The 27,878-nt window shown below is 42.4% G+C and overlaps 1 protein-coding gene across 2 annotated transcripts; it reads left to right on the top strand.

Moving 5' to 3' along the window:
- Window positions 1-27,255, top strand: LOC133055881 (WAP four-disulfide core domain protein 3-like). 2 transcript variants are annotated; one of them, XM_061140969.1, is made up of 8 exons: window positions 1-84; window positions 4,359-4,460; window positions 8,227-8,334; window positions 10,302-10,403; window positions 17,955-18,062; window positions 24,554-24,664; window positions 26,710-26,846; window positions 27,022-27,255. In XM_061140969.1, exons 1-8 carry the CDS (start codon window positions 18-20, stop codon window positions 27,055-27,057), a joined length of 771 nt encoding a protein of 256 aa, XP_060996952.1. In that variant the 5' UTR covers window positions 1-17; the 3' UTR covers window positions 27,058-27,255. The 2 variants fall into 2 exon arrangements, with proteins under 2 accessions (XP_060996952.1, XP_060996951.1); XM_061140968.1 differs by having other exon boundaries at window positions 26,707-26,846.
- The last annotated feature ends 623 nt before the right edge of the window (window positions 27,256-27,878 follow it).

Raw genomic sequence — 27,878 nt, 5'->3', positions numbered from 1 at the left:
TGTCCTCAACTAGCAACATGAAGCTGGGCGGCTTCTTCCTCCTGGCCAGTCTCCTCACCCTCAACACAAGGCTCCAGGCAATTGGTAAGTCTTGTCCTACCTCTCAGAATAAGAGAGTCAGGAAGTGGGAAATCTAGGACTGTCCTGTGCAGTCTAAAGAGGGGATGGAGTGGGGATGGGTAAACATGGAGAACAGTCCACATGAGGAGACACTGGGACACACTTTAATTTTCCCGACGAGTCCCCATGCCAGCATCCCTTTGTGTCTGCCAACCTCCTCTCTCCCTTTCTCCAAAGGCCAACCTTTGCATCTGCACTGCCCTCATTTCCTCCTCTGACTCTGCTCCATCAGCTTCTGGGCCTGTTCCCAGCATCTCTACCCTCTTCTCTGCATTTGCTTCTACCTACAAACAAATACATTTCTGCATTGTTGAGAAACATGCTTCTGAACTTGCTTCTGTTTTCTTTCTTGGCAGTTACCAATCACACCTCAGCCCTTCTAATTTCACTCCAACCACCACCACTACAATCACCACTAACATCCCCCCCCCCCCCCAATCAATTATCCCCCCACTTCACTCTCCTAAAGCATCAATATCTTCCTGGTTGACAATCTAATAACCTTCTTCAATAGTTAACCTCCTTGGTATCTCTGCAGAATCTGCCATTGTTCACGATTTTTCAGTCTGAAACCCTCTTCCATGGCTTCTCTCTTTGCTCTTCCTTTTCTGTGCCTCTGGCTTTCTTTTCCTACACTTCCACAGCCAAAGATGATTTCTTTGGCTGTCTTGCTCCCCCCATATAATCAATGACCAGACTTTGTCAAATCTTCTTTCACAGCTTCTCTTACAGCCTTTGCAATCTGATTGCCACCACCCTAGTTACCTCCCTGGACCCTTGCAATACTACTGGAACTCTCTCTCCTCTAAAACACATGTTGTGTGTTGAATTCCAGCCAACTCTATTCTTGAATATGAGATTGTTCTTCCCAAAGTGCAGCTCTAATCAGGCAACTGATTTCCTCAAAATGCAAATATCTGACAAGCTCCCCAACCCCAAACTGTGGAAATCTCCTTAATCCTTGAAAGCCCCTTTGTACTATTTCCACCGTAAGCATAACGGACACGCTTAGTTCTTCTAGACTACTGCAGTAGTTCTCAAACTTTAATATGACATGAATTACCCAAAGATCCTGTTAAACTGCAGACTGTGATTCAGGTCTGGGATGGGGTCCAAAATTCTGCATTCTTAACAAGCTTCTAAGTGATGCTGATGACGTTGGCCTACAGACCACATTTTGGGTAGGAAGAGACTCTGCCAATACTTTAGAATCACCCCAGAAGTGTATTAAAAAGACCAATGCCAAGACCCTCGGCTGGACCAATTAAAGCAGGCTCTCTGAGATCTCAAGCTCTGTGTTTGCTTGTGTGTGTTTACTGAGATAAAATTTACCATTTTAAGGTGTACCACTCAGTGGTTTTTAATATATTCACAACATTGTGCAGACATCACCACCATCTAATTGCAGACCATTCATCACCCCCTAAAGAAAGACCATACCCATTGTCAAACTCCCTGTTCTTTCCTCCCCCCACCGCCTTCTAATCCACTTTCCATCTTTGAAGCATTTTTCTATTCTAGATATTTCATGTAAAGTAAATCATATAATCATGTGGGCTTTTGTGTCTGGCTTCTTCAACATTTTCAAAGTTTATCTAAATTGTAGCATCTACCAGTACTCCATTCCTTTTTATGGCTGGATTGTATAGTTCTACCAGGTATGATTTATACATTCATCAGTTGATGGACATTTGTGTTATTTCTACTTTGTGGCTAGTAAGCAAATTATGCTGCTATGAGCATTTGTGTATAAATTTTTGTGTGAACATGCTTTCAGTTCCCTTGGGTGGATTTGCAAGGAGTAGAATTGCTGAGTCAAGTGGCAAGTCTATGATTAATTTCTTGAGGAACTGCCAAGCTCTGTTTTCCACAGAGCCTGCACCAGTTTACCTAACATCAATCTGTGAGAGTTCTCATCCCTCCCACATCCTTCCTGACACTTGTTGACACCTGTATATTAATTATAGCTGTCATAGTGATTGTGGGATATCTTACTGTGATACCTCATTGTGGTTTCAATTTGCATTTCGCTAGCGATTAACGATATTGGGTGCTTTTTCATATGTTTAATGTTCATTTGTATATGGTCTGTTCGAGAAATGTCAGTTCAAGCCCTCCCTTTGCAAGATGGGAGTGTTTGTCCTTTTCTTGCTGAGTTGTAGGAATTCATTATACATTCTGGATTGTTGTCATTATTTAGTTGCTAAGATGTGTCTGACCCTTTTGCAACTGCATGGACTATAGCCCACCAGGCTCCACTGTTCATGGGATTTCCCAGGCAAGAATACTAGGGTGTATTGCCATGTCTTTCTGCAGGGGATCTTCCTAACCCAGGGAACCAACCCATATCTCCTGCACTGTAGTCAGATTCTTCACCACTGAGACACCTTAGAAGCATGTTTTAGATATTTGACCCTTATCAGACATATGATTTGCAAATATTTTCTCCCACTCTGTGGATTTTCTTTCCATTTTCTTGACAGTGTTCTTTAATGCACACGAGATTTTAATTTTTTGAAGGCCAACTTATATGCCTCTTCTTTTGCTTTTGCTTTGGGTGTTGTATTTAAGAAACCATTGCCCAATCCAAGGTCACAAAGATTTACACCTATGTTTCCTCCTACGAGCTTTATAGTTTTAACTCTTACATTTAGGTCTTTGATCCATTTTGAGTGAATTTTTGTATACGTGTGTGTATACTGTATGGGTATGTGTTACTCACTCAGTCGTGTCTGACTCTTTGCGATCCTATGGACTATAGTCCAACAGGCTCCTCTGTCCATGGAATTCTCTAGGCAAGAATACTGGAATGGGTAGCCATTCCCTTCTCCAGGGGATCTTCCTGACTCAGGGATTGAGCCCAAGTCTCTCTCATTGCAGGCAGATTCTTTACCGTCTGAGCCACCAGGGAAGCCCATACTATAAGTATGTATGTATACATATGATTTGAGGCTGTAATCCCAATTTATTCTTTTGCATGTGGAAGTCCATTTTCTTAGCACCATTTATTGAAAAGACCATTCTTTCCCCGTTGAATGGTCTTTGTCAAGGTGTGTGACTGTATTTGTGAGTTCAAATCCCAGCTAATTCTCTAGCACAGTAATCACTAAACCACTCCTATCTAGTTTTTGCAGTCCCTTTTTCATGTCACTTACTATTAAACATGCATAGTGCTGTGAACTGTTGTTATTTCAGAGCAAACTTGATTTCCCATCCTACTGTTAATCTGCCCTGTTGATATGAAAACTAAACATCCTAATTTCCTGAAACATCTAATCCTGTTCCTTACATAGAGTTGATATTTTTCTTAGAATAAGCTAATGAATTGGAAACAAGGGAATGAATGAATGAGTAAATGAACCATGAGCAAATGAATGAATGGTTGGATATTGATGAAGAGTTGTGGTCCCCAACCTTCCTCCACAAATTGGCAAAAGCTGATGAAATCCTAAAATGTCAGACATACTGGCTCTGGAAGAATCTCTAGTCCATCTCAGCATCAGCATCAGCTGGAGCCCTCATTAAAATATACATGTATAGGCTCAACCCTGGAGAAGCTGAGTAATTAGGCCTGAACAGCTCCTACTATCCATAGCTCATTTTAAAGATGATTGTTATCATCAGCCACATTTGGGAGTCACTCATCTAGTCTAGCCTCCCTTTACTTGCTCAAACCACAATACCAGACAGTCTCCATTTACAGAGTGTAAAAGTGAGATTGGAAGAGATTCATAATGTGCATGGCAGAAGCAGGTCAACCCTGTGGCAGGAACCACAGTGAGAATTCTCTTGATGGTGGTGATGTGATTCGTGGTGGAGGTGTTATTCTTCCGCCCAAGTCTTTGATCAGCTTCCAGTGTGCTTCCATCTTTAAACTCTGTCTGGAGGAGTATCAAAGAGCCACACTGAGACCTTTCTCAGGGATCTGAATCCAATAAATTCTCATCTGAAATAATTTCTGAACTTTAGGGGCTCTACTCTGTATTCAAGGCTAATTTCACTGAGTTCTATAGCAAAAGTGCTTAAAAGGAAATGTCCCTGAGTTCAAATCCAAATATTCCTGCAAATCCTGCAGATATGATTTGATGGAAAGTTCACATGAGGTTCTCTGTGAGATCAAGTTTAAACAATGAAGACCTAGATCAAAGTGTATCCTGATATTATTAGGTCATGGTCGTCTACAACATAAATGTTCATGGTATTTAAGTGTCTCAACCCAGTTTTTTCTGACCGTGAAGGTATCTGTGTGGAGGAGTGCAGAGAAGACTGGGACTGTGCGGCAGGAGAGAAGTGCGTCAGCAACGGCTGTGGCCACGTGCGCTCACCAGCCCCGCGAGGAAGTAAGGCTGAGTGCCCTGCCTGATGTCCTGGTCCCAACAGGAATATATGCTTTGTTCTGCCCAACTTTTCAACCATTGCTCAATAGTAATTAACTCCTGAGTATGGTATTGAATGCGTTCATCATAAAATATTTTTAAAAAGGAGATCTTTTGGACTGTTCCATCACAATCTCATTGCATTCCTTAATTGTCAACTTTTTCAGCCTGGGCACTTCTTTTTAAGAACAGCTCTCCTTTTTATCCCCTCCCCGCCCCAGATATATATTTATGGTTGCAAAACAAGACTCTACAGCTAAAACTATACAACCGTATAAATGACACCCACAATATCATCACCCAGAGAAACATCATTCTTAATCTTTACACACTCACTCTCTCTGTCTGTGTGTGGACATATTAGTGATTGCACATTTTTTACTCACTAAGGTATTTTGAATGTCCCTAAGCAGATTTCAATGTCACTTTTTATTTGGGGAAATTCTTCACACAAAGCAGACACATTGTGGAATGATAGACCATGTACCCATCACCCAGCTTCAACCATTATCAACATGTGGTCATCCTTCTTTCAGATCTAATCCCACCCACCTCCCCTCATCCCCTGATATTTTCAAGCCAATTCCAGACAGCATTTTATTACATATTATTTCTATAAACATCTCTGAAAGAGATACATGAGGTCTATCTTACCTTTTTTGGTTGCTATTTTATTTACTGTTGTGAACATATTTATCAGATGTATAGTCATTGATTATAGAGCCTGTTTTATTTGTGTTGTCTGTCTCTCCTTTTGCCTGCCTCTTACTGCATGCTTTGCATTTAGAAAGCTTGGTGGTTTTTGTTCTGATAGTTACCTTATATCAAGATGTCAGAGTACTACCCTTTGCTATTGTTCAGTTGCTGAGTGGTGTGCAACTCTTTGCAACCCCACGGGCTGCAGCACGCCAGGCTTCCCTGTTCTTCACTATCTCCCAGAGTTTACTCAAACTCATGTCCATTGAGTCGGTGAGGCCATCCAACCATCTCATTGTCTGTCACCCCCTTCTCCTCCTACTCTCAATCTTTCCCAGACTCAGGGTCTTTTCCAATGAGTTGACTCTTGACGCCGGGTACCCAAAGTGTTGGAACTTTAGCTTCAGCATCAGTCCTTCTGATGAATGTTCAGGGTTGATTTCCTTTAGTATTGACTGGTTTGATCTCCTTGCAGTCCAGGGGACTCTCAGAAGTCTTCTCTTTGGTCCCCCTCTTTTTTAACTTATCATATATAGGTTTGCTACTGTGAGTAACAGACATAATAAAATTAGCTAATTTCCTCCCTTCTTTCCTCTCCACTCCTCTGACCCCAGCAGCTGATTTTAAGCAATATTCTTTCATTTCCCCTGAATCATGTTAAGTTACTTACCAAGCTTACTCTGCTTTTCGTATGTTCTTTCCTTTGTCCTCCCTCATTTTTAATAGGTAGATTGTCAAAGCATATAGCAATTTCATAGACTCTTTCCATAGACCTCTACTGAATCTTAATTTTTCACGTGAAATACATACTTACTACAGAGAAGACAGAAACTACAGAACAAATTGTGCTTCCCGGGTGGTGCTAGTAGTAAAAAACCCACCCGCCAATGCAGGAGACATAAGAGACATAGGTTCACTTACATGTGAGTCACTTGCCTAGAACTGGCGCAATAACAAGGGCTCAGTAAATGGTAGAAAAAGACCCTGGCAGTATGGGAGCCAGATAAGCACCACTTCAGAAGATGCCCTTCATCAAAAGGGAGCATCACTCTTATGTGATTGTGAAAAACCAGGATATCCAGAGTCCAAAAATCTCCAATGAAATCCCAGCCTTGCCATGGGCCCTCCCCTCTTTTCACCCTGGTCTCCATTCGGAGGACAATTAACAAGCCTTCATCAAACCTAGAGACCTGAACACTTTAAAGTGTTTGGATTCAAATGTTCAAAATCGCCCCATGAGGACAATGTAATTATGTAAAAAGTGTCAGGCAGTCCACATGGTGGTTGATTATCCAGTTAACTCAGTGATGCTATTAAACTGTTTAGTAATTTATTGAGTATGGTAGTTTCCACGTGGGTTTGAAAACTTGACGTGTCTACTATTTGACAATACTTGGTGTCTGGAAGGATTTACCAACCTCCTGCATTAACTGATTCCTTGACAGATACATAGTCACTGTGGGAAGAAACACCAAATTCTGAGTTCCTGCTATTTTCCAGGCATGTTCTGAGACTGTTGCTTTTAAATCTCAGAGGTAATGTAGTAACAGATATTGTTATACTGATGAGGAAACCAAGGCTTACAGTAGTGAAAAGACTTACATGTAGCCACATATCTTGCCTCCTTTGTCAAAGATAAGGTGTCCATAGGTGTGTGGATTTATCTCTGGGCTGTCTATTTTGTTCCATTGATCTATATTTCTGTCTTTGTGCCAGTACCATACTGTCTTGATGACTGTGGCTTTGTAGTAGAGCCTGATGTCAGGCAAGTTGATTCCTCCAGTTCCATTCTTCTTTCTCAAGATTGCTTTGGCTATTCGAGGTTTTTTGTATTTCCATACAAATTATGAAATGATTTGTTCTAGTTCTGTGAAGAATACCTTTGGTGGCTTGATGGGGAGTGCATTGAATCTATAGATTGCTTTGGGTAGTATACTCATTTTGACAATATTGATTCTTCCAATCCATGAACACAGTATATTTCTCCATCTATTTGTGTCCTCTTTGATTTCTTTCATCAGTGTTTCACAGCTGAATTCTACCAAAAATTTATAGAAGAGCTAACACCCATCTTACTCAAACTCTTCCAGAAAATTGCAGAAGAAGGTAAACTTCCAAACTCATTCTATGAGGTCACCATCACCCCAATTCCAAAACCAGACAAAGATGCCACAAAAAAAGGAAACTACAGGCTAATATCACTGATGAACATAGATGCAAAAATCCTTAACAAAAATCCTTCTAGCAAACAGAATCCAACAACATATTAAAACAATCATACATCATGACCAAGTGGGCTTTATCCCAGGAATGCAAGGATTCTTTAATATCCACAAATCAATCAATGTAATACATCACATTAACAAATTGAAAGATAAAAACCATATGATTATCCCAATAAATGCAGAAAAAGCCTTTGACAAAATTCAACATCCATTTATGATTAAAAAAAAAAAACAAAAAACAACTCTCCAGAAAGCAGGAATAGAAGGAACATACCTCAACATAATAAAAGCTATATATGACAAAGCCACAGCAAGTATCACCCTCAATGGTGAAAAATTGAAAGCATTTCCCCTGAAACCAGGAACAAGACAAGGGTGCCCACTCTCACCACTACTATTCAACATAGTTTTGGAAGTTTTGGCCACAGCAATCAGAGAAGAAAAGGAAATAAAAGGAATCCAGATAGGAAAAGAAGAAGTGAAACTCTCGCTGTTTGCAGATGACATGATCCTCTACATAGAAAACCCTAAAGACTCTACCAGAAAATTACTAGAGCTAGTCAATGAATATAGTAAAGTTGCAGGATATAAAATGAACACACAGAAATCCCTTGCATTCCTATACACTAACAACGAGAAAACAGAAAGAGAAATTAAGGAAACAATGCCATTCACTATTGCAACAAAAAGAATAAAATACTTAGGTGTATATCTACCTAAAGAAACAAAAGACCAATACATAGAAAACTAAAAAACACTGATGAAAGAAATCAATGAGATGTAAGTTTTTGATGCATCTCGTCTCGCAGGCGTCTGTGAGTCCCAGTGCTTCAGAGATCAGGACTGTGGAGCCGGAAGATGGTGCGTCAGCGAAGGCTGTAACCGGGTCTGCTCCCCCGCACCACAAGCATCAATAGGTAAGACAAGAGCCCTGTCTGGTTCTCTAAGCAGGTGTGCCAGGCTCGCCTGGCCTGGCCTTTTCAAAACTGTGCTGCTGATCAGAAATGAGACAGAAATCCATCAACGTTCTTGGGCCCCCTTCCTCCACTCTTGCCCTTATGGGGGAAAACAGATCAGAGGGCCAGGTGCCCAGCATCTCATCAAAAGATCCCTTAAAAAGACCCTTAATAATTTCCTTTTTTTTTTTTTTACAAGTGATATGCATTATATAAAAATCAGGAACTAATGATGAGCCTTTATATGTGTGTGTGCATATATATATACACACTATGATTATGATATAATTGTTTTACATATATATATATATATATATATATATATCGTATGGTTTTGTAAGGACTCCCCTGGTGTCTCAGTGGTAAACAGTCTGCCTCTCAATGCAGAATACACAGGTTTGATCCCTGGTCTGGGAGAAACCCCTGGAGAAGGAAATGGCAACCCACCCCACTATTCTTACCTGGGAAATCCCAGGACAGAGGAGCCTGGCGGGCTACAGTCCATGGAGTCAAAAAGAGTTGGACATGAGTTAGTGACTGAGCAATTGATAGCTTACAGTGAACAGTGTTGGATTTCTGGCTTCCACAGGAGAGAATTTCGATCCATGGTCAGAAACGAGGCTTGATCACTCAGCTTTTCTGTAGCAGAGTTTTATTGCACTTAAAAAGTGATAGGGAAAGCTCCTGACATAGACATCAGAATCGGAAAGAGAGTATCCGGCTTAATAGTTTGTGAGGGGCTTTATATACTTTTTTGCATTGGTTACTAACAATAGAAAGATCTTACCAGACTCACTCCCACAACAGGCATCTTAAGAGAACAGGATCCGTCAGAAGGTTTTTGTTAAGGAGAAACATGTCCTCAAGCAAGATCCATTGTTTTATATAATCATCAGTACAGAGCTTAAGAAAAAACATATCCTTGGGCAAGATGTGCTGTTGTGCTGGGTAACCATTCAGTTCTGTCGCTCAGTCATGTCCACCTCTTTGGATCCCATGGACTAGAGCACTCCAGGCCTCCCTGTCCATCACCAACTCCTGGAGTTTACCCAAACTCATGTCCATTGAGTCAGTGATGCCATCCAACCATCTCATTCTCTGTCGTCCCCATCTCCTCCTACTCTCAATCTTTCCCAGCATCAGGGTCTTTACCAATGAGTCAGTTCTTCACATCAGGTGGCCAAAGTATTGGAGTTTCAGCTTCAGCATCCGTCCTTCCAGTGAACACCCAGGACTGACCTCCTTTAGGATGGACTGGTTGGATCACCTTGCAGTCCAAGGGACTCTCAAGAGTCTTCTCCAACACCACAGTTCAAAAGCATCAATTCTTCGGCACCCAGCTGTCTTCACAGTCCAACTCTCACATCCATACATGACCACTGGAAAAACCATAGCCTTGACTATATGGACCTTTGTTGGCAAAGTGATATCTCTGCTTTTTAACATGCTATCTTTAGGGGTTAAATCTTCTACATGCATCAGAAATAATTTCTAGACATTTGGGGGCTCAACTCTATATTCAAGGTTAATTTCACTGAATTGTAAGGAAAAAGGGACATGTGCTTTAGAGGCAAAGAACCCAGAATTCAAGTTCCAGCTCTGTCATGGACCAGACAATCTCTCAATGTCCTCATCTATAAAATACCAAAAGTAAAACCTACTGGTTAAAGCTCATTGGGATTACCATTAACCTGCTTTCCTTGCATCTTTCTTTCCTACAAAGACATCAGTCCTAAGGACTTACTCCAAATACCCCGGCAAATACCTCAGCTATTATTTGCTGGAAGGGTCAGATGAGGTTCTATGTGAGACCTCACTTAAGCAGCGGAGTCCTAGATCAAAGTGTATGCTGCTATTGTTATGTCATGGTCATTTATAAGCATTTATTTAGCTTAAGTGTCTCAACCCAGTCTTTTCTGACCGTGAAGGTATCTGCGTGGAGGAGTGCAGAGAAGACTGGGACTGTGCGGCAGGAGAGAAGTGCGTCAGCAACGGCTGTGGCCACGTGTGCTCACCAGCCCCGCGAGCAGGTAAGGCTGAGTGCCCTGCCTGATGTCCTGGTCCCAACAGGAATATATGCTTTGTTCTGCCCAACTTTTCAACCATTGCTCAATAGTAATTAACTCCTGAGTATGGTATTGAATGCGTTCATCATAAAATATTTTTAAAAAGGAGATCTTTTGGACTGTTCCATCACGATCTCATTGCATTCCTTAATTGTCAACTTTTTCAGCCTGGGCACTTCTTTTTAAGAACAGCTCTCCTTTTTATCCCCTCCCCGCCCCAGATATATATTTATGGTTGCAAAACAAGACTCTACAGCTAAAACTATACAACGTATAAATGACACCCACAATATCATCACCCAGAGAAACATCATTCTTAATCTTTACACACTCACTCTCTCTGTCTGTGTGTGGACATATTAGTGATTGCACATTTTTTACTCACTAAGGTATTTTGAATGTCCCTAAGCAGATTTCAATGTCACTTTTTATTTGGGGAAATTCTTCACACAAAGCAGACACATTGTGGAATGATAGACCATGTACCCATCACCCAGCTTCAACCATTATCAACATGTGGTCATCCTTCTTTCAGATCTAATCCCACCCACCTCCCCTCATCCCCTGATATTTTCAAGCCAATTCCAGACAGCATTTTATTACATATTATTTCTATAAACATCTCTGAAAGAGATACATGAGGTCTACCTTACCTTTTTTGGTTGCTATTTTATTTACTGTTGTGAACATATTTATCAGATGTATAGTCATTGATTATAGAACCTGTTTTATTTGTGTTGTCTGTCTCTCCTTTTGCCTGCCTCTTACTGCATGCTTTGCATTTAGAAAGCTTGGTGGTTTTTGTTCTGATAGTTATTTTATACCAATACTTAGAGTACTACCCTTTGCTATTGCTCAGTTGCTGAGTGGTGTCCAACTCTTTGCAACCCCACAGACTGCAGCACTCCAGGTTTCCCTGTTCTTCACTATCTCCCAGAGTTTACTCAAACTCATGTCCATTGAGTCGGTGATGCCATCCAACCATCTCATTCTCTATGGTCCCCTTCTCCTCCTACTCTCAATCTTTCCCAGCATCAGGGTCTTTATCAATGAGTCAGTTCTTCACATCAGGTGGCCAAAGTATTGGAGTTTCAGCTTCAGCATCAGTCCTTCCAGTGAACACCCTGGACTGACCTACTTTAGGATGTACTGGTTGGGATTACATATTATTTCTTTATACACCTCTGAAAGAGATACATGAGGTTTATCTTACCTTTTTTGGTTGCTATTTTATTTACTGTTGTGAACATATTTATCAGATGTATAGTCATTGATTATAGAGCCTATTTTATTTGTGTCATCTGTCTCTCCTTTTCCCTGCCTCTTACTGCATGCTTTGCATTTAGAAAGCTTTATGGTTTTTGTTCTGATAGTTACCTTATACCAATGCTTAGAGTACTACCCTTTGCTATTGCTCAGTTGCTGAGTTGTGTCCAACTCTTTGCAACCCCACGGGCTGCAGCACGCCAGGCTTCCCTGTTCTTCACTATCTCCCAGAGTTTACTCAAACTCATGTCCATTGAGTCGGTGAGGCCATCCAACCATCTCATTGTCTGTCACCCCCTTCTCCTCCTACTCTCAATCTTTCCCAGACTCAGGGTCTTTTCCAATGAGTTGACTCTTGACGCCGGGTACCCAAAGTGTTGGAACTTTAGCTTCAGCATCAGTCCTTCTGATGAATGTTCAGGGTTGATTTCCTTTAGTATTGACTGGTTTGATCTCCTTGCAGTCCAGGGGACTCTCAGAAGTCTTCTCTTTGGTCCCCCTCTTTTTTAACTTATCATATATAGGTTTGCTACTGTGAGTAACAGACATAATAAAATTAGCTAATTTCCTCCCTTCTTTCCTCTCCACTCCTCTGACCCCAGCAGCTGATTTTAAGCAATATTCTTTCATTTCCCCTGAATCATGTTAAGTTACTTACCAAGCTTACTCTGCTTTTCATGTGTTCTTTCCTTTGTCCTCCCTCATTTTAAATAGGTAGATTGTCAAAGCATATAGCAATTTCATAGACCACTACTGAATCTTAATTTTTCACTTGAAATACATACTTGCTATAGAAAAGTCAGGAACTACAGAACAAATTGTGGTTCCCAGGTGGTTCTAGTAGTAAAGAACCCACCCGCCAATGCAGGAGACATAAGAGACATAGGTTCAATCCCTGGATTGGGAAGATATCCTGGAGGCAGTATTCTTGCCTGGAGAATCCCACAGTAGAGGAGCTAGGCAGGCCACAGTCCATAGGGTCGCAAAGAGTAGGACAGGACTGAAGCAGCTTAGCATGCCTGCACAGAACAAATTGATGAAAGATGTGTCTATAATCTTATTACCCAGAGATAAACAGAGTTACATGTATATTCATATTCTTCCACATATATATTCAGGGGGTATGGTGCCAAATAATCATGGCATCACCCTCCACAAATATATTTTTAAATTTTCCCTTATCTTTTAACACTCAATAATATGTAGTGAATAGTTTGCCACAAGCATGGACATATGTTATACAACTTTATTTTTTTTAAAGACTTCAAAGCATTTTTATTGTAAATATACCACATTTTGTTTACTAATCCTTAATCAATGGGCTTTTCAACTTCTCTAATACTTTTCTATCAAAGGATCCCCTTGGAACTAAATCTTTATGTGTATAGCTTGATTCTTTCCTTAGGAAACATTCCTAGAAGTGATATTGCCAGCTCAAAGGGCATGTATCTTTGTTTGTTTTTTTAATTCAAACACACTTGGCTAATTTGCTATTCTCAGGAAGTATTGTTTAGGTTAAAAAGTTTCATGAACTTTAAAATGCTGCATATAGTTTAAGTTTTCACTGTTTGACAATGATAATAATTTTATATGAGTTTATTGTTTTAAACTACATGCAATTTTAAAACAACATGAGTGATGTTGATGAAAGACGGCTCTTAGGGATTATTTCAATGATCGTTTGCAATGAGTTGGCATCCCAAAGAATAGCAAAAGAGGGAAAAACCCATATTTGGCAACCCCTCTGTGTCAGGTCTTTTCAAAGTTCATTCTGTTGTTTAACCTTGAGAACTTTATGTATGAAAGAGGTAGGTATTCATCTCACCTCCATTTGCCAGATGAGGAAACTCAAGAATGAACCAAATATATTTTGTTCCTCTTTCTCATTCTACCGTGATTTGTACCCACCCTCTTCTTTAAGTTACCTGGCTCACGCTGCAGACAGTGAGCCCGAGGGGTGCCTTAACAGCGCCCCCAGCTGTAGCCCCCATTCAGGAAGGGCGATGCCAGGCCGCCTGGCTCGGGAGCTAGGTCTGTAGTGTGAACTACCGTGGCGCCATCTGCTGGCTGCCACTGACCACTGCATGACCTCCCCAATCATAACAGTACTGGCTAAAGCGGGTAAGGTAGAAATGTCTGGAGGCCTCACTTTTGCACTTTATCTCCATTACACCTTCAAGAAGTAAATCGAATCACCCATATTTCAAGTGCTTGGAATCTGGGCCTCAGGAAGGTTGTGTGCTCCTCCTAGTTATCAGGCAGTTAATACACGGCAGCAGTGGTCTGTTCGTACCCAATGCCAGAGGACTTCCCAGCTGATCACGCTGCCTCCCAAAGAAGTAACAAGGAAGGGACATTATCCACGTGGCCTGTATTTTCCTCCACACTCAAACTATCAGGAAAAAGCCCACCCTGCATCTTTGCATGAAGTGGCCACAAGTGTGTGTCCCTAGCGTGGCAGCTGCTGGCCGCACTCTGGCTCATTCTCATGGCCACGCTGCCCGCTTAGGACATCTCCTTCCTGCTCAGATCTTCTTGTCCTGTTCTCTGCAAGGTGAACTGGAGCAGCCACCTCTGTCCCAGGGCGGGTGTTTCCCCACTTCTGGCGGGCTGATGCGGCTTCCCCTGAGACTCCCCTCCTGACCCGCACAGCCCCACTCGGCAGAGCTAGGACACGAGGCTTCTGATGGGGAAGGCTAGTGCTGGGGCTGACATCATTGTCCCGGTTCACATGAGAACACCGCTGCTAGCTCAGAGAGCCTTCGCAGCAGTAGAGGGTAACGGGGAGGGTCGCAGTCACACAGACCGCATTCAAACCCTTGCCCCTCCTTTCCCAGCTCTGAGATGGCTGCAAGTTGCTCATCCTAAAACAACGGTAATAGTCCCTATCTCACAAGGTCATTCTAAGAGTTAAGTGAGATTGTGCTAAATATGTAGCCAGGTGCCTGGCACTTAGTCAGTGCTCAATAAATAGTAGCCCAGAAACAAGTGAAGGGCAAGTGCCAGATATGCGCCTTCCCCAAGGCCCCCTTAGTCAGGAGGGAGCATTAGCACAGACAGACGTCCACTTGGTTTTTGGCTGGGCCACTGAGGATGGATGGAAATCACCACAAGCTCAAATGTCACCTTTGGGAGAATAAGAAAAAGGCCTCTTACGGTGGACAGAGTCCAGTGGGTGCTTAGTTTGGTGACCAACTACTTTTATCCATATGGAAAAATTGCCCTTCTCTCTGGGTGGAGGCAGTGCCCAGGCGGAAGGCTTCAGGACGAAGGTGGGATGGATTATAGTCCTGCTCATCCTGTCACCAGACATAATTGTGCAGTGCACAACCTGTAAAACCATACATGGCAGCCCTGGGTGGAGTGGATGAGGGGGAAGTGTGAGTGCCTTGATTCCTCATGACATCTTTTTAAGCTGTCGTGTCACGCTCATTTCCTAGACATAGAAATTTGAGCTCAGAAAAGTTATGTGAATTGTTAATACATGGCAAAGCTGGTGTCCTCAACTTGAAAAACCCTGAACACTTTTCTACAGCCTCCCTGCAGGAAGAACTCTTCAAGAGTCATCATTTACCCACTTCTGTCTCTTTCTTCATTCATTTCCTCAAGGCACAGAAGGCTGAATGGAAAGGACCCGCACATGTCATATGGTGTGTTCTGTTCTTTTTTCTGAAAGTTCCAGCTGGAGCAAGCAGGCCCTGTCCCGGTGGGATTTCCCCACATCTTGCTAGCTGCCTGCCTTCCTCCACAGCTCCCCTCCCTTCCCTTAGTCAGGAACCACAGCACCATCCTGAGAAGGTCTTCTGATCGAAGCAGTGTTCTGGGGCTGTCCTCCCGTCCTAGTTCATGCGTGAACACAGATGTTAGTGCTACAGAGAGGTGGCAGCGGTAACAAGGAAACTTCTTTTCAAATCTTTCTTTTGAAAGATTTGTGTGTCTCAGATTCTGTGTCTGCTTTTTTGTAGCTCTGGGGCCTTGTGGAAGTTACACAAGCTCCCAGAGTCTCGGTTTCTGTACATTGAGATTAAGAAGGCCCATCTCCTAGTGATCTTGTGACAAATAAATGAGGTCACAGATGTGAGTCACTTGCCTAGAACTGGCACAATAACAAGGGCTCAGTAAATGGTAGAAAAAGACCCTGGCAGTATGGGAGCCAAATATGCACCATTTCAGAAGATGCCATTCATCGAAAGGGAGCATCACTCTTATGTGATTGTGAAAAACCAGGATATCCAGAGTCCAAAAATCTCCAATGAAATCCCAGCCTTGCCATGGGCCCTCCCCTGTTTTCACCTTGGTCTCCGTTCGGAGGACAATTAACAAGCCTTCAGTCAAACCTAGAGACCTGAACACTTTAAAGTGTTTGAATTCAAATGTTCAAAATCACCCCATGAGGACAATGTAATTATGTAAAAAGTGTCAGGCAGTTACATGGTGGTTGATTATCCAGTTAACTCAGTGATGCTATTAAACTGTTTAGTAATTTATTGAGCATGGTAGTTTCCACATATGTTTGAAAACTTGACATGTCTACTATTTGACAATACTTGGTGTCTGGAAGGATTTACCAACCTCCTGCATTAACTGATTCCTTGACAGATACATAGTCACTGTGGGAAGAAACACCAAATTCTGAGTTCCTGCTATTTTCCAGGCATGTTCTGAGACTGTTGCTTTTAAATCTCAGAAGTAAAGTAGTAACAGATATTGTTATACAGATGAGGAAACCAAGGCTTACAGTAGTGAAAAGACTTACCTGTAGCCACATAGACAATCAGAGAGAACCTGGGTCTGTCTGTGAACCATACTGAAATTAGCATAAGCTCTCTGTTGTGGCCTCCAGTTGCACAAATTAGCATATATCCTATTCTCTTGTATAAAGTGTCCTATCATGCATGGCATATGTGCTGTGCTATGCTTAGTCGCTCAGTCTTGTCTGATTCTTCGCAACTGTAGCCAGCCAGGCTCCTCTGTCCATGGGAATTCTCCAGGCAAGCATACTGGAGTGGGTTGTCCTGCCCTCCTCCAGGAGATCTTCCCAACTCAGGGATCGAACCCTCATTGCAGGCAGATTCTTTACCGTTTGAATCACCAGGGAAGCCCTGCATGAACATATGTCTTTTACAATTTAACATGAGTTGTGGACATTTTCCCATGTCCACACAGGCAGATTTCATAATTTTAGGATTATATGATGACTAGGGAATACATTTACTTTAATTCACTTAACCAGTTCCTGTTTGATGGTCATTTTATTTGCTTGACATTTTTTTGCTGTTGCCCAGGATGGTATAATGAATGTGATTTAATAGTTTTGTCCATCAGTGGAAATGTTTCCTGTAGAATATATTTCTTAGAAGTGAAACAAAAAGGTCAAGTTTATGTTTGTTTCCATAAATATTTTCTCCCTTTCTCCTCCTCTTTCTCCCTCCCTCTCTCTCTGCCTCCCCACCCTCTCCTTCCTTTCTGACACCCCCTTCCTTACCCTCTCTTCCTCATTGACCAGAAGGACTTTCCTATTTTCTATGGGATGAGAACTCACATTATCTCCAACGTCTTCTCTCTGCTCAGATTTCTAAGGCTGTATAAGTAAATAGGTGCTTCTGAAATTTAGAAAGTCTTTTCTCTCTCAGCAGAGCCTGTTGTCTAATTCAACAAAGCCTAATTCAAAACTCACTGCCAAGCCCCGGCCTGTTTATTTCAGGCTGGTGTGCCTTCCCCGCAATGCCGGGGTTGCCACTGACTGGATGAGGTGTGGCTGTGGGTGGGGATTGGAAAGCCAGAAACTAGAAAGAATCAGGAACAAGAAGATACGTGGGATCAGCACCTCTGAATAATATCATCTCCATTACGTCGTGTACATTGTGAAAGCAGTCTTCAAGCTGTAAAGTTCTATATAGATTGTGAACTGTTTTGCAATAGTAGACATTTTGTAAATTACATAATTTGTTAAAGTGATAACATGCAGATGCTGCCTCTTAAGAAGGGTTCCGTTTATTCTCTGCTGCAGCCCCTTCCTAGTACCTGCTTCTGAGACATGAGGTTTTTTGTTTTGTTTTGTTTTCATTTATTTTTATTAGCTGGAGGCTAATTACTTTACAGTATTGTAGTGGTTTTTGCCACACATTGACATGAATCAGCCATGGATTTACGTGTGTTCCCCATCCTGAACCCCCCTCCCACCTCCCTCCGCATCCCATCCCTCTGGGTCCTCCCAGTTCACCGACTGGGATGCATCTTCACATGCAGGCGTCTGTGAGTCCCAGTGCTTCAGAGATCAGGACTGTGGAGCTGGAAGACGGTGCGTCAGCCAAGGCTGTAACCGGGTCTGCTCCCCCCCACCACAAGCATCAGTAGGTAAGACAAGAGCCCTGCCTGATTCTCTAAGCAGGTGTGCCAGGCTCGCCTTGCCTGGCCTTTTCAAAACTGTGCTGCTGATCAGAAATGAGACAGAAATCCATCAACGTTCTTGGGGCCCCTTTCTCCACTCTTGCCCTTATAGGGGAAAACAGGTCAGAGGGCCAGATGCCCAGCATCTCATCAATAAAGATCCCTTAAAAAGACCCTTAATCATTTCCTTTTTTTTTCTTTTTACAAGTGATACTCATTATACAAAAATCAGAAACTAATGATGAGCCTATATATGTGTGTGTGCATATATATATATATATATATACACAGTATGATTCTGATATAATTGTTTTACATATATATATATGGTATGCTTTTATGACTCCCCTGGTGTCTCAGTGGTCAAGAGTCTGCCTCCCAATGCAGAATACACAGGTTTGATCCCTGGTCTGGGAGAAACCCCTGGAGAAGGAAATGGCAACCCACTCCACTATTCTTACCTGGGAAATCCCAGGACAGAGGAGCCTGGCAGGCTATAGTCCATGGAGTCAAAAAGAGTTGGACATGAGTTAGTGACTGAACAATTGATAGCTTATGGTGAACAGTGTCAGATTTGTGTCGTCCATAGGAGAGAATTTCGATCCAGGGCCAGAGATAAGGCTTGATCACTCAGTTTTTGTGTAGCAGAGTTTTATTACAGTGAAAAAGTGATAGGGAAAGCTCCTGACATAGACATCAGTTGCGGGCAGAGTGTGTCCCGCTTACTAGTTTGGGTGGGGCATCATATACTTTTTTGCATTGGTTACTAACAATAGAAAGGTCTTACCAGACTCACTCCCACAACAGGCATCTTAAGAGAACAGGATCGGCCAGAAGGTTTTTGTTAAGGAGAAACATGTCCTCAAGCAAGATCCATTGTTTTATATAATCATCAGTACAGAGCTTAAGAAAAAACATACCCTTGGGCAAGATGTGCTGTTGCGCTGGGTAACCATTCAGTTCTGTCGCTCAGTCATGTCCACCTCTTTGGATCCCATGGACTAGAGCACTCCAGGCCTCCCTGTCCATCACCAACTCCTGGAGTTTACCCAAACTCATGTCCATTGAGTCAGTGATGCCATCCAACCATATAATCCTCTGTCATCCCCTTCTCTTCCTACCCTCAATCTTTCCCAGCATCAGGGTCTTTTCCAATGAGTCATCTCTTCATATCAGGTGGCCAAAGTATTAGAGTTTCAGCTTCAACGTCAGTCCTTCCAAGGAACACTTAGGACTGATCTCCTTTAGGATGGACTGGTTGGATCTCCTTGCTGTCCAAGAGACTCTCAAGAGTCTTCTCCAACACTACAGTTCAAAAGCATCAATTCTTTGGCACTCAGCTTTCTTTATGGTCCAACTCTCACATCCATACATGACTACTGGAAAAACTATAGCTTTGACTAGACAGACCTTTGTTGGCAAAGTAATGTCTCTGCTTTTTAATAGGCTGCTTAAGTTGGTCATAACTTTTCTTCTAAGGAGCAAGCATCTTTTGATTCCATGGCTGCAGTCACCATCTGCAGTGATTTTGGAGCCCCAAGAAAAACCATTAGCTCTGGGCTTAATGAAAGTTAGTCTTAGGAGAAATAGAGGAGAAATACCATCTTAAAGATTGAGAAAAAACATCTTATGTGACGAAGACACAGAAATGTAAAAAAAAAAAGTTTGTCCTTTTCTCCTCCTGCAGAGCCCCAAACTCCTTATCAATCTATCTAAGAATAAGCTCTCTTACAATGCTTATATAATCATAATATTTTGACTGCCTAGAAAATAATGAACATTTCTACAGCATTGTACTTATTATCTGCATTTATTAAATATTAATAATATTTACCATTATTATATTTTTAACTCCCAAAAGTCACCCCATACTTTTTTGTCACTTTAGTTTTATGGGAGCATCTTTCAACTATAATATAATATGTGTCAACACTTAATATGGTTAGTTTTACTTTATTTCACATATCTAATTACTAAATGTAGTAAATTTATTTATCTAACTAAATTTACTCTATCCCACCATATAGAATATACTACATCACCTCAGTAAATCACCTTCTAGTGGACATTTCAGGTGGGATTTTGTTTACTGTTGCTATTCTAAGCAAAGTATTCTAAGCAATACTTCAATGCTGGTTCTTCTCACTAGATTTTACATACCTCGTTATCATACTGGATGAAGAAACTGAAGTTTCTTGGGTATAAGTGACCATGAATTGCTCATGGTTATAAAGCCAGTGAGTCAGGATTGCCCCCAGGTCTGTGCTTGGCATCGAGGGAGGTGAAAGACAGGGCTCCAGAAACTTCAAATTCTACCTCTGCAGCTCACCAGTGTGGGGTTCAGGGCAAGTTACTTAACTTCAAGTTCCTCTGCTGTTACTTGGGTCAATACCTATGTCAGAGGATATGGTGATGGCTCAATGAACTAATGTAGATCTGTATTTGGTCCTGACCATAGCACACACTTTCTAAAAAAAAAAATTACCAGTAGGGAAAAGAATGGAGTAACAGGAAACACTGTAAGTAAGAGGCAACACCTCATGCAATTAGGAATTTACTTCAAAATGTTGTTCCGGGGACAGTGGGGAAAGGTATATAATTTTTTTAAAAATTCATGTATTTATTTATCTTATTTTTGACTGAGCTGGGTCTTCCTTGCTTTGCATGGGCTTCCTCCAGCTGTGGTGTGTGGGCTTCTCATTGTCGTGGCTTCTCTTGCTGCAGAGCAGGGGCTCTCGTGCAGGGTTCAGTAGTTGCAGCACACCAGTGCACTAGTTGTCTCTCTTGGGCTCTAGAACACAGACCCAGCAGGTGTGGTGCATGGGCTTAGCTGTTTCATGGCATGTGGGATCTTCCCCAACCAGGGATAAGAACACATATCTCATGCATTGACAGGCAGATGCCCATCCACTGCACCATCAGAGGAGCCCGTATGTAATATTTTATTACCCTCAGTTCCACATCAAGGAAACCCAGAAAATGATATCTCTGTTACTGCATTGTGTGAGGACTAAATGAAATATATGAATTTATACAGTATTGTCAGCCTTTTACAAGAAAATGGTAAGCAATTCAGCCAGCAAAATCAAATTTTCTTGAGAACAGCAGAGGACTTAGAATTGGAGACAAGAAAAATGTGGTAAACTAGGGGTAAGTCAGGATAGCGAAGGAGAGCAGCACTTTTACAGCGGACAGGAGAAATTTGGGAAGGGTTGTTTTAAACAGAAGTTCATTGGAGGAAAGTGAGAGTCCAAAGTGGTGGTAGCTTCTCATTGGCTGCAGGCAAGGGCGGCTCCCAGTTGCCAGCGGACAGGAAATCTCCCTCTTCCCTGCTGGGGAATACAAGCTGCCTTGAGTGGTACCTGTGTGTGAGCCCTCCCTTCATGGTTTCCTCACTCTATTTGTTTTCTGAACTTTTTATTTTATATTAGAGTATAGCTGATTGGAATTCCAGGTGGCTCAAACAGTAAAGAATCTGCCTGCAATGCAGGAGACCTGGGTTCGATCCCTGTGTTGGGAAGATCCCCTGGAGGAGGACATGGCAACCTAATCTTGCCTGGAGAATCCCATGTACAGGGAAGCCTGGAGGACTATAGTCCATGGAATTGCAAAGAGTCAGACACAAGGGAGCAACTAACGCAACACAATAGCTGATTAGCATTGTTACAGTAGACAGCAAAGGAACTCAGCCACACATATACATGTATCCATTCTCCCCCAAACTCTCCTCCCATCCTCACTCTGATTTTGAGTTAGGTTTCCTTAACACATTTTCACAGTATAAACTTCTGGCAAAGCATATGTGCTCAGATAACCAGTGACTCCTTGCATGGGGCCACCCTGTGCCTGAATTCATGAGCTGGGACAAACAAAAAGAATCTTAGTGTCCACCTCACCTATACCTTTTATCCCTCTAAACCTGGCTAATTTAATTCGGGTCACCCAGAAGAGGGAAATGGAATACAAATTGGAAAGGAACAGATGAGACTCAGCTTTGACACATAGTCTGTTGCATATGGATCAGCCTCTACTCCCAGATGACTTTCTTTGTGTAAGAAACTCCACATTTCAGATGACAAATCTATCCTGGAGACGAAATAGATGCTACAGGAAGCTGGTGTGAGCATACAGGCTCAACTTGCAGAGTTTTCGCAGGGATTACTTGTTCTTCTCTTCCCTTAGTGGCAAAGCTCTGGAAATCTTACAGGAGATGAGCTCATTCATGGAACAGTCCCACCAGACCAGAGAATGAGGGTGTGCAGGGTTAGACCATCCTCCAGACAGGAGCCAGGAGCTGGAAACCTGGGACCTGAACTCTCCTCCAGTCAGGCCTGGGGGCCTCTGACCAGAACCCCAAGCCAAGGTTTCCCAGTCAAACTCACTGGCCATGAGCTGGTGCCCACATCAGCTTGGTTTCTCAAAGCCACAGGGGTGACAGTCTCACTGTTGATCAAAGATGTCCATTTCCCTGTAGGCTGCTGGGACCTGATGTTTCCTCCTTCTTGCCCTTGCCTCTTCTGGGGGCCCCACTCCCCATCCCCTAAAAAGGCTTTGGTTGCACATTCCCTTTAATTTGGCTCACTTTTTCAGGGCATCCTACCCCGCCCCCCACCATCCCCCTAGCAACCATTCTGCTCAATTCTCTGCACAGCTGGAGCAGAAGAAAATTTGAGAGGTTCCTTAACAAGTTACATCCCCAGTTGTTCCCCCACTTTGCCCTCAAGCAAGGTCTGTAGATCAAACCTTTGTTCCTCTGAGTGATTTTCTTTCTTTTTTAAATTATTTTTTAAGATTTTTTAAAATGTGGACCATTTTTACAGTCTTTATTGACTTTGTTATAACATTGCTTCTGTTTTATGTTGGGGTTTTTTGGCTGCAAAATATGTGGGATCTTAGTTCATTTGACTGGGGATCAAACCCATGTCTCTTGCATCTCCTGCATTGGCAGGAGGATTCTTTACCACTGAGCCACGTGACTCTAGAAGCACAAGCAGCAAATTCAGTCAAGTCGCTTAAAGAGGAAACATTCCTTTGAACCAAAAGGCCACTGGTTACCGTGACCTCCATCCTGTTCTCCACAGTGACTGTACCAATTTACATTCCCACCAACTCACTGATCTTTTTCTGATGTTAGGAATCTGTGTGCAATGCTGCTGAGGAAACTGGGACTGAGGGGCTGGAGAACGATGTATCAGGAAGGGATGCAGTCGGGTCTGCTCTCCAGTCCACACAGGAGGTAAAAACACCCATCCCTGCCCAGGTCCCCACACCCCACACAACCCAGGGAGACTTAGCTTAGCACAACACTGTGCTTCGCTCTGCCCAGGCTTCCCTCCTTAGATGGTTAATTCCCACAGTCTCCACGGTCAGGCTTGTCCTTCTGGAGGGAAAAGCATATCACAGAGCTATGTCTTAACTTTTTGAACACAGAAACTCCTTTTATTTTGTTATACAACTTATAATACTCGTTATTTAAAAAAAAAACAACTCAAATACTACTAATTAGAAAGATAAATGATCCATGATCCCGTTTCTCAGATAACCATGTTAGCATTTACAATAAAAGCTTCCATATTTCATATGCACACAGATATATTTTTTTTCAGATTTCACAGAGAATAGATATTGATTTTTGTAGTTACTGCATGCCTGGGACTGTGCTGAGTGCTGGGAGATAGCAAAGCAGAGATCTGCATCTTTAAAGATCTCAAAGTAGCAGAGACAGACATACAAACAAACCAACAAAAATCCAGGATATATGATTTTTACAAATATGGTGTCATAGACCATCCCTAATAAATAAACACAATTCTATCACACATTTTAAAGAGCTTCTTTGTTTCCCAGTATGTGGATATGCCTTATTTCCATGCCCTCTTCTACTATTGAAGAATTAGATAATCTGTCGTTTTGAGTTACTTTTTCATAACAAGTACAAGATAAATGTCCTTGAGTTAAATCACATTTCATAGGCTAAACTCCTAAACATGGAATGGCCAAATTACATTTGAAAGCTTTTGATGTACATTGCTAAATTGCCTAATGGAGACATCTTTCAATACCAAAAATATGTATAGTCTCATGCCACATATTTGTAATTTAATAGACAAACATCTCCTTGCATTGTGTGTGTACATGTGTGCATTACTGGTGTGTTTGCCTTTATATTTGTAAAAGCACAGAGAAGATTCCAGAAGGAGCTACAGGAAATAGGAGATATCTCCTGGGAAATGGACTGAACGGGTTGCGGGAAAGAGAGACTTCCTTTTTACTTTATATAGTTGAGTACTTTTTGTTTTAAAACTTCTGAAATGTACTACTTTCATGATCACGCAAAATATGTAGATAGCTTGTCTATATTTTTTGAATTGAATAAAAGTTTAAAACAAACAAACCTTCTCACAGCCTTCCCCTGCTATCCTGCCAGGCTTAGCAGTTTTCAGCTGAATTTTCTCTAGGGGTAGGTATCTGCTTGGACCAATGCCGAGGACACCGGGACTGCCCGGCAGGAAGCCAATGTGTCAGCAATGAATGTGGCCGTGTCTGCTCACCCACCCAGGACCAGCGAGGTAAGAGCTGCAAGGCTTCCACGTCCCTGGCCCACTGAATGCTCAGCCCTGCTAGGACAATGGCTATCAGACCCGCTGCACATAGAGAGAGGAGATTGCTATAGTGGGGCCAAAAGAGCCTCTGACAAAGTAAGAAAAGATGCCCTGTCTCCCAAGTCTAGAAGACGATGAAGACATTGATAATATCTTGCTTTAGAAGTATTTGAAAACTTGAAGAGGCTATAAATACTCTTAAAAGTGAAATAATGTTCAGGTACCAAATTATTCTTCCACAAGGGCTGGAAAGAACACGGTTATGACCAAGTTAGCTGATGTCTCACACCCAAACACACCGGTGTGACACACAGTTCCATTCATTCAGTCCACCAGTGTGTACACCTGCCTAGGCTGATTCTCTCTCTCTCTCTTTTTTTTTTTTAACATTTTCCTATATTTGCTTCATATCTTTATTTTCGATAGATAAACATTTCAAAGACACTTGAAACCACTTGAACAAGTATCTTTTTTCCCATTCCATTCTTCCCTTCCCAGAGGTCATAATGAACTTGATTTGGTTTTTAATCTCTTCTTGCTTGTTTTTATAAGTTTATACATACGTGTGATTCCATGAGCATGATAGAGTTACACATACTATTATATAAATATTACACCACATGTATTATTCTGCAACTTGTGATTTTTCTCAACATGGCTATTTTAATATCTTTCTATTTTAATACATCTTGATGACTAAAGCTTATCATAGACTGCTCTGTGCACTGTCCCATTTACCTCATGATCCAGGCTGTGCTTTCCCCGTAGAACCTTCAATCCCTTGCTTTCTTGACTGAAGGCGAGGGTTGAGCATTGCTGCTGTAATTTTGGTGGGTGAATCAAAGTGGCCTGAGAGGGACTTCCCTGGTGGTCCAGTAGTTAAGACTCTGAGCTTCCAATGCAGGGGGGCGCGGGTTCAATCACTGGTCAGGGCACTAAGATCCTACATGCTATGCAGTGCAACCAACAAACAAATAAAGTGGCCTGGGAATTAGGGAGGCTGTAGAGTTAAGACTGCATGTATAATCCAAAGAACAGCTTGCTAACACACCTCTCCATTGTCTCGGTTCAAGCACCACACTTAGATGTTTTTTAGGGGGTGTGTGTGATGGAGGAGCATGTAAGGGAATCCCACAGATTAAGGAGGTCTTTGCCCAACACGGAGGAGAGAGAATTGTCAACCCCCATTTCACTTGATGCACAAGGGTAATAACCAGCCTGCATTTTCCACACCCCCAACTCAATAGGGTAGACTGTTTTGGGGGATGATATACAGCAGAGTTTCTCCAGTATCTACATGTGTAAGAATAACCTGGGGGGGAGGCTTGTTAAATCCAGATTGCTCTGCCCCAACCCTAGAGTTTCAGTAGGTCTGGGGTGAGGCCCAAGAATCGAATTTCTAACAAGCTGCTAGGGGATGCTGATCCTGCCGGGTCATGGGATCCAATTTGAGTAGCACTGGATATTGGACTGGGGATCTTAGTTCCCCGATCAAGGATTGAAACCAGTCCGTGGCAGTGAGAGTTCCGAGTCTTAACCACTGGACTGCCAGGGAGCACCCTTTTAAAAATTTGAAACCTGGCCTTTTGTCTTTCATCTGCTATTTCTTTCCAAATACAGCCATCAGAACCCTGTACTAGAATGATGCTGCTGATGGTCTGATGATTTTTCTCACTTTGGGACTCAGTGTTCATTGGCACCTGAAGGCGGGTAGAGTTGGTGGGAAGCTGGCGCTGTTTGTGATCTGAGATTTAATTATCTAGTTTCAACTGGAACAAAAAGAAGGGGGTTAGTGGCATTTGGTTGATCATCAGTGTGTTTTCTCATAGACAAAGCAGTCCTGTGTGCCTCCAAAGTTGAGAAAGGGGGGTGACTGGGGACATCAAGAAGGGAAGAGGCTAGAGGTACCTCAGGAAGTGAGACTCTTAGGCTCTCTCTCTCTCAACACTGGGTCCCACTCCCTTCTACAGAGCCAGCCTGGGTTGTGGAAAGTCTGTTTTGTTTTTTAGCAGAACAGAGACCTGGAACGTGTCCAAGGGTGCCAGAAGGAATGGTTGGAACTTGTGCTGAAAGCTGCACAGGAGATGGATCCTGTCCCCCGGGCCAAAAATGCTGCAGCATTGGCTGTGGAAAATCTTGCCAAGTCCCTGTAAGTATAGGGGAGCTACTTACTGGGAGGCTGAGTCCCTGCTGGCTTTTGCCAGCCCAGAAGGGACTCCAGCTGCCCCTCTGCTCGTGGGAGTCTGGGTGGCACGTGGAAAAAGCTGGTTGGTAGCAAAGAGCAGGAATTTCTGAAAAGTAACATAATGATCTTTGTGTTTTAGGATCTGGGCTTCACTATCCATTTGGATGATAAATGAACCTTGGCCTCCTTCAGTAATTGTTTCCAAATGTCATCTTTACTCTGAGATCTGTGCTTTCTTACTGTCTTTTCCGGAACCCCAGGATCACAGGATGTGGATCCAAAATAGCTAAGTTTAAGGGTTGAATTCTGGCAATTGTTTGATGATTCATGGCGTGACTACTTCAAAAATCATGTTTTTTTCTGAATAAAATGATTTCTGTGGCATTATCCAACCTGAGTCATCCTTTCTATGTAAAATTTCTAGTTCACTTACATTAGGATCGTCACTGCAAACAAGTATTTAACCCCAATCCGCGGACCTTCTCTCTTTTTCATTATCCATCACAATTCATGGCCTGTTTCCTCCTCATCCTTTTCTCTGGGACCAGTCCAGGCACTCAATACTGTCTGGATATCTAACCACACTTCCCCCCCCGCCCCCAGAAAATTCACTCTCCCAACCACCAAGGTGACAATGTCACACTTCTCTTTCTTCAAACACCCATGTCATCTTACCTCTTACTCCAACCTCCACCCTTCCAGTCTCACCATCTTTCTCGCCACATCTTTCATTAAGAAAAGAGCTGTGGGACTTCACTGGTGATCTGGTGGTTAAGAATCTGCCTTCCAATGTGAGGAATACAGGTCCAATCCCTGGTCAGAGAACTAAGGTCCCACATGCCACTCTGGAGCTTACCTGCCTCAACTGGAGAGACGCCCACATGCTGCTACAAAGACCCAAGAGCCACGACTAAGGCCTGATGGAGCCAAAAATAAATTAATATTTTTTTAAAGAGAAAAAGTGCAAGTTTACAACTTGTAATAGAAATTCCCTCC

Source organism: Dama dama, chromosome 5 (assembly GCF_033118175.1).
Source record: "Dama dama isolate Ldn47 chromosome 5, ASM3311817v1, whole genome shotgun sequence".
Taxonomy (NCBI): Eukaryota; Metazoa; Chordata; class Mammalia; order Artiodactyla; family Cervidae; genus Dama; species Dama dama.
Note: the sequence above shows the minus strand (reverse complement) of the source record. Positions and strands in the feature narration are given on the sequence as shown.